At 43.2% G+C, this 14653-nt stretch overlaps 1 protein-coding gene across 4 annotated transcripts in view; it reads right to left on the minus strand.

Annotated features, from left to right (window-relative positions):
• Positions 1-14653, minus strand: part of LOC142589719 (uncharacterized) — a 161790-nt gene that overhangs the window by 75043 nt on the left and 72094 nt on the right. For 2 of the 4 annotated variants that reach the window (XM_075701305.1, XM_075701287.1), the window contains exons 4-8: positions 10700-11068; positions 10178-10455; positions 8999-9164; positions 7555-7823; positions 1471-1573 (exon numbers count right to left, since the gene is read on the minus strand). In XM_075701305.1, coding sequence (XP_075557420.1) covers positions 1471-1573; positions 7555-7823; positions 8999-9164; positions 10178-10455; positions 10700-11068 — 1185 coding nt within the window. Of the gene's footprint in view, positions 1-1428; positions 1574-7554; positions 7824-8998; positions 9165-10177; positions 10456-10699; positions 11069-14653 lie in introns of all 4 variants that reach the window. The other 2 variants (XM_075701295.1, XM_075701278.1) reach the window with 1 other exon arrangement.

Consider the following 14653-nt stretch of genomic DNA (forward strand, 5'->3'; position numbering starts at 1 on the left):
TCGGCGTCTGATATGGCATTCGGCGGGTGCGACTGTGTCTGACGCCGTGTCGGATGCCGAATCGGGCCGTGTCTCCTACTTTTATTGTGATAGCAATTATATGGACGCTACAGGCGCAGTTTTGCCATCCTCGTCGCAGTGCGCTGCATGGCATAGGTGTGAGTGAAAGCGCATGAGGGAAGCCAACGATCGCGCAAGAGGCTGAGGGGGGGGGGGGGTTGCACTCTGGCAGCAAATGCGTACTGCGCAGCAGCGCCTGCAGGGCGTCAACGATCGCGGCTCAATTTCTCGCTACAAGGGAGGAATGTGGGAAGGAAACACGCTGTGTTCCGTTGCGCACATGGTGTCGGGAAGAGGGGCGTGGCATTTTACTCAGGCAGCAACTGCAGCGCATTGCGCAGCCACAGCACACCCTATTTTTAAAGCGATCTGCATTGGGGGCCGAGTTGACGGCGATTCACACCTTTGTGTGCGTTGCGCTCTCGCCGCTCAGTTTGCGTTGAAGGGAATGTTTGCAAGTTTATACAGTCGACAAAACCACTATCCTTATTTTGTGTAGCTGTCTACACATTTGCAATCGCAATCGATGGTTCGCATTTTGGGCAAAACTGACAGTCACCGCAGAAAAGAAAAATCGCTCAAAATTTTACCCTGCATAATGAACGCACTCCCCAACATTGCACATATTTTTCGGGAAAGAAAAAGATATTTGAAAACAGGAGATTGAACTCTATGTTCTCTATAAATTTCATTAAATTAGCTTTATTATTAATGAAAGTTAATCTCTGAGGTACATCTCCCCTTAACAACAGCCATCAACATACACTGGGTACGGTTCACGTTAAGTCTTTCATTTTGCTAAGTCCTCTATTTCAAGACAGACCACATGAAACATTTTCACATGTTCATTGTTCTGTGCGACGGTATAAAGTAAAACTTATTAGGCAAAAGTGGAGCATGAAAATTATTGAATGTCATTTTGTTCATTCTATAGTGGAGTTCTTTCCCTTGTTTTTTGGATTGAGGTGTGGGAACCCTCGAGTTAAAAGGCGGCCGCCTGTTGAAGACAGCACTGGTGACTGAAAAGATTCATGCCATTACGTGGTAGTGAATAAGCACAGGATTTTGCTCAAGCTTTAGAGTTGCCCATGACACAGCACATAGGAACATTCTCAGAAGGTGATGTTGATTATGTTTTCAAAATGCTGTGCTCATTCATTCACAATGTCCAAACCTGTCAAGATATTTGAAAATTTATCCTTATCAGGCAGAAACAATGCTTCGGTCTCAAAAAGTGTTGCACAGTGTTGCTGAATAAAATATAGCGATACACCCTGCTGGGAAAAATAGAATCTGCTTTGTGCCATTCACACAGAGAATGTGTGAGAACTGCTTTAAAGCAGTGTCACGACTTCCTTTGTCATCTACCTTTGAGGCTTTTGACAGAAGCCCTGTCCAGTCAGGACATACCCCCATCAGTGTGGAAGTGTCCAAGTTGAGCCCTCCACTCATTAGCTGGTCTTGCAGCCAATCCAAGTCAGTATCTATGGATTCCACGTGCTCTGCAAAAACCCTGCATTCAGAACACAGAAATTAGGTCACACTGCTCAAATATGTTCAAAGGTGCATGTTCATTTTGCCACAGAAGTGTGCAACATGTGGCAATCCTTCATGAATGGCTGCTTTCTGCAGCCACTGAAAGGTGGTGACATAAGTTCATGCTAACGCCATCTTGGCAACAGCTTGCATTCTTATAAACAAAGGCAACATCTCATTTCTTTCTGAAAAACCAGGCAAGTAATTCTGCTAAGTATTACACTGAACAATGTAGACTTCAAAATGGGATCTTTCGGTGAAATTCGAGCAAGAACAATGCAGCAGTAAGCTCAAAATTCTTTTTCAAAAAGTTTTGAGTGAAATATGCACATCCCTGCACAATGAACCATATGAACCCAAAAACAATGAAGTAAAAATAAGGAAGTGGGAAATTGCAGGGATGAAATAATCATATTATCACTCATAAATTCAACTTAATCGGTAAATATAAGTGTGTGCAAGACACAAGCTACTGCAACACTTCTTAGGTACTGCATGACACTAATATATTATGGGCACTGAGTCACCTTGAGTATCTGAAATACTATTACCTGGCCATATAAAACAACACAATTTATAAACATTTTTAGGAATACCCTGCTATACTCCTGCTTCTCAGATTCTCGATAGGGCACACATGTAGGGAACCATTGTAGGGAACCTTCTCAATTCCGATTTCACGGGACTGAAAAAAATGTAAAAAAAATTAACTGAATGCACCAATATTAACAATAAGCCAACTGGTTACTACGTCAACATGTCTTTACTTACTGAAGAAATCCAAACCCTCTTTCATATTGTGACGTAGATAAAGAGTAGGCAAAATTATATTTACAAAATGCATACAGAGGAGCCACAGCCAAGATGGCAGAATAACGACAACCACAAACATGCTTTTTCGATTGCCATCTTCGTCGTCCTGCTGAGTGCTTTCTGCAGAATGTGGGAATGGCCTGTAACAATATTTTGAACAAAATCAGTGCAGAAGCTGCGATTATCATCATATCGTGACTGGTAAGTGCTCGAAGCAGCAAGGGCCTCAAATTCCCTCACAGTGTAGCAGCAGTGCAAGACACGCACTTTCATCTGAGTAGATGTGCTTTCTATAACTGTGTGTATGCACTTCCCATTTAGTTGAGTGCTAGTGAGCTGGTCGGCAACTGATCATCAAATGTGATGTAGCTGATGGGCCTGGCACAAGCGTGCAGGTCACAGCAGAATTGCTTTTCTTCCTTGACAGCTTCTGCCGTGTTTGTGACATCACAAGCACCATGCAGTGACTCAAAACGAAAATTCCTGCACCCCACAACCACTGAAGATGAATCCACGGTCACTATCATTGTTATTGTGGATGGTGACTATGCAGTTCTGAAGGCACGCGGTTGGACGCAATCAACATGGCATTATAGTAGCTAGATGAGTAGGTGCGCCAACCGTCCTGCCTGGAATGCAGTTCACCACTTCTCTGCATCATGATGTGAAAATGTTACTGCACTCAACAGAATGATGTTAAATAAAGTGTGAAAGCGAAATAGTGTTATGTCATCTGTAGCAGTCAGTTTTTGCATTGAGGAGCTACAAGACTCTATTATTGTGTTTGGAAGTTGCTAAAAGATGATGAAGCTCCTAAGACAGAAAAATGAGTGGCAAGAACAGTGGAAGGTCATCTCCACGTACCAAATGACCGGAGGCAAGACCAATATGTAGAGGTGTTCCTCCACAAAAGATCAGCTCATGCACTTTTGCTTTGCTCCAAAGTGTAAGTCAGGTCTTAAGCAGCATTGTTTTCAGCACGAAGACCCTGACATTTTTCAGAGATAAAAATTGGCCCTTCATCAAACTGGCAAGAACTACAATGGACATGAGCTGGATCTGAACAATGCTTTTAAAAATAGTTCCTTGAGTGTGATTTCACTCACGTGGTTAATGGAGAGAGAGAGCTACCAAAGATGTCATGCACTCAATCCTGCAGAGGCTCCCACTCATCTCTGTAAGATGATGTCTGAGAAAAAAGAAAATTTGTCCAGAACCGTGATCACGCATGACAGAGTGCAAGCACCGCTGACAATGTGGTGACATCACAGGAAAGGCTGCTAATGAGCCCTGCGCAAGTTCTACCAACTTTTTGTTTTCTGTGCTTGCACTTGTAGAGATTATCACTGCATGTGTAGTACCGCGGTCTCTACGTACAGCAGTGGAAGCTTTCATGGCTACCTCGTATTCTGTTTCTGCAAAAGATAGTAATATTATTGCGCTCATTAAAGTGATGTTTTTTGAGGTGCGCGAGTTTATATCCAAGCCACCGTGGTGTGATGGTTGCACCATAAATCTGCAAGAAAGAGAAGTTTGTTTCTAGCTGAAATAGGCAAAATGTTGCCAGTCATGAAATTAAATGCAGTGAAAATTTTTCATGATGATTTAGGAAAGGTGAGAGAAATTATGATTTACGGGAAAAGCAAGTTCAGCTTTGAGTGCAACAGCAACACTGCAAATGATTCTTACCTGCCATAATAGACAGTTTTAGTTCAGCGTCCGCAACTTATAGCGTACGCTATATGCTATAGTGTAGCGTACGCTAAGCAGCATATGTTTCTTACAGTTTTAGTTGGCCGGCGAGATCCTCATATCTCAGAGGCCATATGCCGTCGTTGCGGCTATTTCCTGACTGTAGCGATAGGTGGTGCTGACATCTCTAATGTTTCTTCCGATAGGCTTCGACTCGTTCGAAACGAGAAGCGATCTCGAAAACACCACGAGATTATCCATAATACTCTGTCGTCGAAGCGGCCTGAGACTAAGCAAAAGCCATTTACACAATCATTTGCTACGAACGAAGTGCATTTTACAAAAGCAACACCAAATTCCATTCGAAGCATCCAGCTGGGACCGCCACCATGTTTCACGCAAACTCTGCAAACCACGCAAAAACGCTAACGCTAACTCGTTTGCGTTGCGTACACCCGCTATACCTGCTATTTCGTTTAGCGTTCAGCGCATGTGCAGTGACGACCCGCTATTTTTTAGCGTACGCAATGGTATAGCGTACGCTATACTAAAGCTGTCTAATGGCTCAGTGGCTATAGTGTTCTGCTGCTAAGCATGAGGTCATGGGTTCAATTACCTGCCACCATGGCTGCATCAAGAACCTGACACTGCAGTGTCCAGGTTCTTGAATATAACCTATAAAATTATTTCCATCATTTCTTTTTATTGCAATATCAAAATTCCCCATTCTGTATTTGCTTATTCCTCAGAACAAAATCATGACATTCTAAAGGTGTTTATTTGGCAGAGCTCGGAGCAGCGCAACGTCGACGGGCAGGGCAGTCACAGCTTCCAAACACGAGAGCCGTTGCTGAGCAGGAGTGCTCGACCCACTAGCGTTTTGAGCCAGTAGCGCTGATGTCTCTTCTCGCTAACATCTCTCTTTGCTACAACATAAATAAAAGCTGAATTCAGAGGCAGCAATGCTTTTACCCAACTGCTTGTCCTACAGTGTAACCGACGGTGCATGCAACAGCGTCATTCTACTCACATCAGTGCCATTACACCATCATGATGCAAAGAAGTGGTCAATGCTCAGCCAGCACACCTATTCTTATGACCACCACAGTGGCGTCATGTGTGGCGGTTAATGGAAGAACAAGTCAAGTGTTCCTGTGCAGTTTTTGCTGATGACTATGATGATGCAGATTCCCCTGCATTGTTTAAGTTGGCCGCTAGTGTTGCTAGTTGCGCCGCACAATTGCAGCGCTCTGCACTCTACAGACTCTAAAGATTATTCGAATGAACTGCTGTGTGGGCAAATGCCTCCAAATTAATGAGATTCCGTTAAAGGGGTCCTGAACCGCCCCTCATGCTTGGTGAAAAACACATTTTGCGGATAGCATATGCAGCTGAGAACATCTCAGCCAAATTTTACAGCCATGCGCAGGTTGTGAAGTTCGCAAGTGGAGCGTGAAGTTACCTTTTTCTCATACACCCTCTTTTCTAACAGAGGCCTGCTCCTCATCAATTTTGAAACTGCTGGCAACTTGCATATGTCGTCATATGCAAGATTCCTATAAGTAGCTGCTATTGGCCAATGACTGATATTGACATGTGTACTTGTTTATCTTTCTCGAGTGACCGCTTTTTCAACGGTTAAAAAAAGGTTAAACATTATCGCTCAGCGCAGGACACGCCTGCATGTATTGGAAGTTTCTCGAAAGTTATCTATGGTTCTATCCGTTGTCAGTTGTCACCGAACCTTGTGTAATCTGATGGTATGTGTGACGTGAATTGTGTAGTACTTCCTGGAAGACAGGTGAGCAGGCAGCAGTGATTATTCTGGAACCTTCGATGACTTATGTCTTACTCAAAAAGTTTGGATAAGTGCGTTTATTCCTGCTGTTACTGTGTATACTAGATGCAATGAACTATAAACAGGCCAAAGCAAGAAAGCGAAAATCCGATTTGATTTTCAATAACAATTACTACGTGCGTCTAGAAAAAACTGACTACCATCTGCTCAAGCTTGGCCGTGCCCACCTAAATAGGAAGAAATCTTTCAACACACTGCTCATTGGTGTCACAGCCGTCACTTCTAGCTAATTTTGATTAGTGTTGAACACTCAAGTAGCCTCGACCCAAGAAACTTAAGCCCAGAATACACATATGCTTGCCAGCACGCGTTCAATCCTGGTCGCCCCTGGTGAGACGGCACTGAAGACAGTGCTTCATACTGAGCTATTGATGGCGCTTCAAAATTAGCAATCTGGATTTAGCGACTATTCGTTCAGGATCAGGCCCATTTGCACCACATATCACAACCAGACTAGAGCACATGAGCACGAGCCTGCACTCGAGCTCTGTTGTGCACATAGCAAATGTTGCTCTATCTGCACTGCAGTCGCGTGTAGCTGCTGCGGCTGCTGCATGGTGCTGGACTGCTGCATGCTCTCATTGGTTGATTGGTCTGTGTGGTTAATGTGGCTCTAGGTGCACGGTAACCAAGGAGGTTACAAAATATTTTTTTATAACCTTCTTGGTCACTGGAGATGACAGCCAGCCAGCCCAAGTGCCTACATCAAAAGGTTGTTTGCTTCCCAAGTTGCACAGTCTAGTGTGCGGCACCCATCACTGAGCCATTGTGCACGCTGCCGATGTATTTGCACAAGCAACTTAAAGACGTTTCGTGCGAGCCTTGGAAACTGTGTGATTGCCATAGAGATAAGTACAAAAAGAAATGTGCTACTTGTGCCACTCGGTAAGAGAAAAAACAGCCTCACGCAGCTATCTGCTACGCTGCAGCGCAGTGACGAGACCAACGTTACTATAGTACCAGCAGTCGGAAGTATGGTTTGGCATCACATCTGTCATTTTTCGTTGAAAGAGGAAACAGAACACTAAAGCCAGGTAGCATAACGCTATAGGCAGCGCACAGCCACTGGTGCCATCCCGCTCTTTTAGAAGGGGGTGTTGAGGGAGAAAGAAGAAGGTAAATATCGCGCTCGTGGTACCTACCCTTGTACTAGGTCGATCTGAAAAGTTATTTGGTAATATATTCCTGGGAGGCTCCATACTCATTTCAAGGCATCTTTAAGACTTCAAAAAAAGGTGGTTCAGGGTGCCTTTAAATAATGCATATGTTTGCTTGTGGACCAAAGGGCAAGTCTAAATTATGCTATTTTCCAAATTGCCGAGGATCAAATTAACAAGGTTTTATAATCTGTCATGAAAAAACTAAAATGTCGGCTCTTGGGACTTGTTACACATTCAAACTCATCCAGCATAGAACATGCAGTAACATGCAGGCATGAGCTAGGCAGTACACATTCCCTAGCAAACAACGCAAGAAAGAGTGCAAAGAGTAGACAACCACACAGCACCACATTTCGTCATTATCTGTTTGTGTCCATCTTTTACCAAGCTGTTTGCTAGTGGTCTATTACAGCATGCACTGAGAGTTTCGCTCACTTAGTGGATCCAGCAGCCTTGTCTTGCAATGCCACCTGCATTCCTGGGCTGCGTGGTGCAATTGCTTTCTCCTTGTGCTTGGAGCTTTCCTCCGTTGCATGGTCAGCCAGGCCCGATGGACTGGCTGCTACAGGAGGCTCACCCACAAACATGGGAATTTCCTCCAGCAAGACACAACTGTTCAGCAGGTCTGAGGTACCATTGGGTGCCTGCTTTTGACTCAGCATTGTTGGCTCTTCCTCACCAATTGAGTTAGATGAAGAAAAGGCCTATTAAAGGAATAAAAAATTAAGTTGTAGAAGTACGCGAACAACTCCACTTGGAAGCTTAAAGATTTGATCCTGACTTAACAAATGTGACGAAGTTTTGTCACGACAAAGTTCCACACTTAATCTTAATTTAATGCATGAGTACATCTGTTTGTTCATAAAATATTCCCCTTATAGACATCCATAGCTCACCTTTTGTCATGAAAAGATGCATGACAATGCGGAAAAACAGCCGTTTATGCACAATCATAAAAAAAAATTAAAATACTGAAAAAACACCTAATATAAGGTAGAGTATTCATTAAATTATAACATGGTCATAATTAAAACCCGAGAATAGGCAGACCCAAGAGAAAGAAAGGATGCAACGTAAAGTTGAACCTCTATATAACAAAGTTGATGCTTCCACTAAAATTACTTTATTATATTGAATATTCATTATAAAAGCACGCACTAATATTGGCAAAAAAAAAAAAAAACAAGATCGCGCCAATATGAGAGAAGAGAAACTGTGATGTCATCGTCATATGTGTCACTGCTGTAGGTTTTAAAACTGGCAGCTCGGAATTATAAGCACTTGCAGTGACGACAGTTACCCTTTTCAACGGTATTATTTTGGTGTTTTTGGATGCTTCTTCACCTCAAACAAGCAATTAGACTTGTCAAGCTTCAGTGAGTCATGTTCAGAGCTTCAACTTAGTATTGACAACTACAAGGAAGAGTTGAAGCCTCTGGTAGCCTCTCTCATTTGGTGGACAAGGCTCAACAATAATGCTGTGCCACTTCTGCCTCAGCGATTTCCGTTACTCACAGAGCCAGGAATGACATGTTGCAATTGAGAACAAAAGAGTGCTTTATTTCTATTCCAAGTAATGTCAACCTTCATTTAGATAGTTTCTATGGCCATGCTTATCGTCAACTCAAAAACGTTTTTAAAGATTGACAGCAACCAATACCAAAAAATAATAAATGAACTGCTCATATTGAAATAATGAAAGCTGTTCACAATCACTTGGTTATAAAAACATTCAAGCAATTTTGGTGGTTTCAAAATACCTTCGCACACAGAAGGTTCAACAAGACAAGACTTTTTCATTGTTGCAACTGCAAACACATACAGCTTTGAAACCCAATAGGCTTTGACAAATCTGCTAAAACTACATCACATAACTTACTGAATTTGCAGATGTGGCCTGCTTGTCAGTGGTAGACGTCACAACTTGGACAGCCTTCAGACTGGGCACTGCTAGGCTCTTGGAAGAGGATGCAGCTAGTTCTTTTGAACTGTCCTCAGATGAATCCACAACCACTTCTTCAATGTCACACGGGAGTACATATGAGCTGTAACAGGCAAAAATATATATATGGTGTAACACTTATAAGCAACAATATTAAATTTCAAAAATTGATCATTTTAACTGTATATCATAACCGGGGCCATTTCATGCACCTTTAGTACCTGATGCAATAGAGAGCCGCCATGTTATAACTAGTAATCACTGTAAATCGACTACACTGTAACTGAACTTCATACTTTCTAGAATTAGTTAACAGCTGCATCAAAACAAGATGCAACTGATGCCAAGAATAATATATGCCTGGATAAAATTATATGTTCAATATGTTAAAGAAATATAAGCAGCGAAATATGACAGACAGTTTTCAATACACTTTCATCAGATTGATTTCATGTGTATTCTGCATGTCAAAAACCAAGGGCATCAGCAATTTATAAGCTAAAAATAGTATATGAAATCTAATATTTATAGTGTGACACAGTGGCATTTCCAAGGAGGGGAGGGGGGGGGATAAAGGGTTTGTTGTTACCCACCAAGCTACCATGCTATTTGTGGCACAAGAAGCTGCGCACTTCCAGTACTTAACCGGATTGTCAACCACACTGAGCTACAGAAAAAATTGATTCCCAGAAGTGTATCAAATAAACGACTCCTACTATTTTTCTCTTGTCTCTAACTTTCATCATATAAATAAACATATGTTTTGCAAAGTAGCATCTGTCACTGCCTGGTCTCTCAACGTCAAACGGCTGTGGCCAGTTTCCTGCAGTACACCTTGCCATCAAAACAAGGGCTGCTTGCAGCTTGTGAGCCTATCATAAAGAAACATCTCTGCAGTCTCCAGAATAACTGCCTGTGTCAGGGGATGAAGGTTTTCGAATCTCTCTGAGCGTCTAGCAGTTATTCCACTACCATCTACTTTTTTTTTTTTTTTTTTGGAATCGCCACTCCCCAACCCCCCTTAAGGCAAAGTCTGGGACTGACAATGATGCAACACAAAATTCATTCATACAATTGCCATGAAATTATACAATTAGGACTAAAACATATTCTCACCCCTCCTCATCTTGAAGAGGTTCAAGTAGGCACAGAGGCTCTATTGCTTCTGTGGCATTCAAAGGACTAGCCACTACAGGACTAACGTCGAAGTCATTGGAGGCTGCTGGTGAAATCGGACGAAATGACATCACAGGAGCTGACACCTCGCCTGCCCCGGGGGACTGGCCAGCAGTCACCACATCAGCAACAATGGGGCCACTTGTCTCACCAAGGTCTTCCATTAGATCAGTTACATCACGAATTACAGGACCTTCAGACACCTGTGAACCAGCAGGCTGCAAAGTGCAAGAAATCCACCAGTTATGAACGTTCAAGAACGAAGAAACTAAAGTAGAGGACACCTTAATCGTAAGTAAAGTTGAACTGTACAATCAGCTACCTTGCACAAAAGAAAAGTTTCTACAAACTAAAAAGCAGGCAAGAAAACATAGGGGGGAAAAAAATTTGTGTACAAGAGGAAGGCAACATAACATTCTTTAAGCAAAGGCCTTTGACCATGATAAAAAACTTTTAACGTACTGAACTGACTTGGTAGTCGGCAATAAAGGCATTCTTGGCCAGTCGGGGCACCTTTGCATGTGTGCTGGGACTGTCGTGGAGCATGAGTGGGATTTTTCGCTTTACGGTGATATTACGGTTGGCCTGCACCATGGTGACCAAGAATTGGATGAGCTTTTCAACTATTTGCTGCTGCTTCATGTGTTTCTGGCGCAGACGAGCCACCTCCCGCCATAATGCCTCGTTTTCTTTTTTCATTTCTGAAAGCAGCTGGTCCATGTGCTCTTGGCGGCCCTGGATGCTGCCCACATCTGAAAGCAGCTCCTTGAAAACCTCGTTGCGCGCTCGTCCATCATCAGGGACAACTGCACCTGCCCGGCTAGATGGAACCTGCAAATGATGATGATACATGGGTTTTATTGGCACATGGGCCAGGGATGGCCAAAGAGCCCCAAGAAAAACAGTATGGGACAGTCTATGAAGTAGAAAATGACAAATGAGTTATTGCACAATGGCTGTATAGAGGCCTAAAAGCATTCGGTGTAAATGGCATAAAATATAGACAATAAAATAATGACAATGACATGTGACATTGAACACATTTTTCATGTCGATAATACAGTTAAAACCTAATGTAATGAAGTTCAATATAACGAAATCCTCAATATAATGAAGTTTTTCGCTTTTCGTAATCTCTTGTCCATGGAACACCAGGTATTTAGAGCCTCAATATGACGAAATTTTACCGTTGCCCCAAAGGAATGTCAAGACAATAAATTTAAACTTCCGAGGACGCAGATGGTCCAAATGCATCTCTCAAATCACACATTGCGCAACAAAAGCGACCGCAAAAAAGAAGTCTCATGTCCCGTATAAAGTCAAAGTGTGATAAGATCCTATCGTGGCCTGCCCACTGTGTGCTTTAGATGCGAGTGAGTGATGATGTGTGGTGTTTTATGGCGCAAGGGCCAGGTTTGGCCAAAGAGCGCCATGACAAGTGGTAATGTTGACAATGTACTATGGAAGATGTGACTTGGCTGTAAAGTGGCCTAAAAATAGTCGCTGTAAAGTGCGTAAAATCTACTTGCTATAAAATTAAGGCGATGACTAATGACGAATACTATGAACATTAAAATCCATCATAGAAGAATGATGCAAAATAGAAAATATATAAGGTGGTAAAATTACTTGGGAGCACTGCTGCTTCGCCAGAGCCCTTGAAACACAAGGGCCTAGAGGCATGTGCTATAGACCTTTTCATTGGGCGAAGAGGATAGGCGCACGGAGAGCCTTTCCTCCTTTCTAGCTTGGGCGATCCGGCGCGGCGCTGCTTGAAAGTATTGCTGCCACGTGCTGCTGAACAATTTCGAGATGTTTTAGATCGTACTTTGTGAAATTTACGCCATGTCCGTTCAGGACGTCAGGGAAGCCTTTCGGTGTATCGGTGACTACAGTACGCGGAAATATGTCTTGGGGGCGCAAAAATGTGACGCGCTTTATCAGCCGCGGTGTACAAACATTATCAGTCGCGGTGTGTATACGTGTTGTGAACTATTATGCTTATATCGGTTTTAATTCAACAAAGAAAACCGGTGTCTCTGTATTACCAACATTAAATGATAAATCAGCTCTCTGTCTGATCGCTTGGCGTAGGGAGTAAAACAAAGCATAAGAGCGCATGCTCGTGCACGGCCAACCTAAGGCAACCACGATACGTCTAAGCGGCAGGTGCTATCAAATATTTGTGATACACCGGCATCGTTCTCACGCATTTCAAGTCTAGTAGGCTTGAAATTACTATATGTCTACGCTAGCCTTCCTGTATCAGGCCGATGGCGCGGCTCAACTCAGCGATCACTGCGGTTGGTGAACTAGCACGATACAAATGTAGTGGGCACGGGAGAGCGGCAAAAATGATGTCGCTCACGAATCCATTTTCCTTTCATGTGCAGCTTGTTGCCCTAACCGGCGTGTGGCTTTCCCTGCTTCCCGGTCGACCAAGTGTTCCTTTATCGTCACCTGTGCTGAACTAAGACCACCCCTGACAGTCACGACTGCAATCAGCGAAGATGACTGCTTCGCCCTACGTGACCTGCGCAGTGCTTTTGCATTGCACTCAAGTGGCACATCGGCAACACCAGCGCCATCACTCCACAGCGAGCCCTTAAAGGACTGGCGTCGGCTGTCCGCCTTCAGTGGGCACGGGAGAGCGGCAAAAATGATGTCGCTCACGAATCCGTTTTCCTTTCATGTGCAGGTTGGTGGTACTTCATCTCTTAATTCTAAACGATCGAACAATCTTTGCCTGCTGCTGCTCCCGTGCCCCAGTGTGCTTTACGATACTCTGTGCGAATGCATTTTTGTTGCGAAACTTTTACTGCTTTGCGGGGATATAGAAGAAAATCCCGGTCCGCTAAACGCTGACTCTAGCAAATCGCACAAAGAATTGCTTGACGCCATAGGAGCCCTTTCAACGAAAATCGACAGTCGCCACTCAGAGGTGATGCATGCATTTGCTGAGCTAAAAGAAAACCAAGAGGAACTTTCACATACAGTCGCAGATCTTGCATGCAGATTGGCAAATCTTGAATCTACTGTCGAATGTCTTGAAACAGCGCTACCTACAGCAGATATCAGTAGTTCTGTTGCTCAGGCCGTTAAGTCTGAAAGTATTGCGTTGGCCTCGTGTCTTGATGACCTAGAGGATAGGTCACGGCAACATAATTTACTGTTTTTTGGCATCCCGGACGGCGTTTCCGAGACTTGGACACAATCGGAAGAGCATATCTGTGAGCTTCTCACACGCCATTTAAATTTGCGTATTACAGATGGCATGGTGGAGAGAGCACATAGGTTGGGTGCTTATGTTGCAAATAAGACACGCCCAATCATCGTGAAGTTTTCTTCCTTCAAAACCAAAGAAAGTATTCTCTCACAGAAATCTAAATTGAAAAGTACAGGTGTTTCCATTAGCGAAGATTCCTGCAGGGCAACGCGATTGACACGAAAAAAACTTCTCGAATTCAGCAAGTCTAGCGGCCAGCCTTTTTCACTTCGTTTTAATAAACTAGTCATTAACAATAAAGCCTACATATACAGCGCAGTCACTGACACTGTTTGTGAACTGGTATCCTCTGGAGAGGCGCGTGCAGCTTGCACTCGCAAAGCACCTGCTAACCCAGCGTATGACAGATCGGCGTAGCTATATCCCCTATCTCCAAATGGTGCTTCAATCTTTTTCACCAATGCACGCAGTATTCTCAATAAACGAACAACTTTATCATCTCGCATTGACGAATGCTCAGCTGACATAGTTGTACTTTCAGAAACCTGGCTTTCGGCAAAAATAAGAAACGCTGAGATTTTCGAATGTGAAAAAAGCTACAAGATCTACCGGTACGACCGTGATGTTCGTGCTGGCGGGGGTGTTTTAATTGCTGTGAATGATCAACTTTCTTCATCTAATGTTCCAGTAGTGTCTGCTTTAGAACTTGTGTGCGTACGTGTTGTTATTGATAATCGTGACTGCATTTTTTGCGCTTGCTATAGACCCCCAACAGCACCTAAATCTTTCTGCGATGATTTACATGATGTTCTCAACAATCTAACTGTTCGGTACCCTACGTCACCTTTGTTTATTCTGGGGGACTTCAATTTTCCTAATATTTTGTGGAGAAGTGATTTCGGGTTCCATACCCTGGCAAAAAGCTCATCCGAGGACGCACAATTTCTGAATATCTGTTCAGACTTTAACTTGTCACAGTTAGTACATGAACCCACCCGTAAAACTTCTACGTCATCTAACATCCTGGACCTTATTTTCACCATTGTGCCTGACCTTGTTTGTAAACTAACTTACCTCCAAGGTGTAAGTGATCACTCCATTATTAACTTCACGTTGAAAATGCATGTATCTACCAAGAGACAATCTAAAATTATTGTTGACTATAACCGCGCTGACATACCCTCAATGAC

Source organism: Dermacentor variabilis, chromosome 1, assembly GCF_050947875.1.
Source record: "Dermacentor variabilis isolate Ectoservices chromosome 1, ASM5094787v1, whole genome shotgun sequence".
NCBI classification, from domain to species: domain Eukaryota; kingdom Metazoa; phylum Arthropoda; class Arachnida; order Ixodida; family Ixodidae; genus Dermacentor; species Dermacentor variabilis.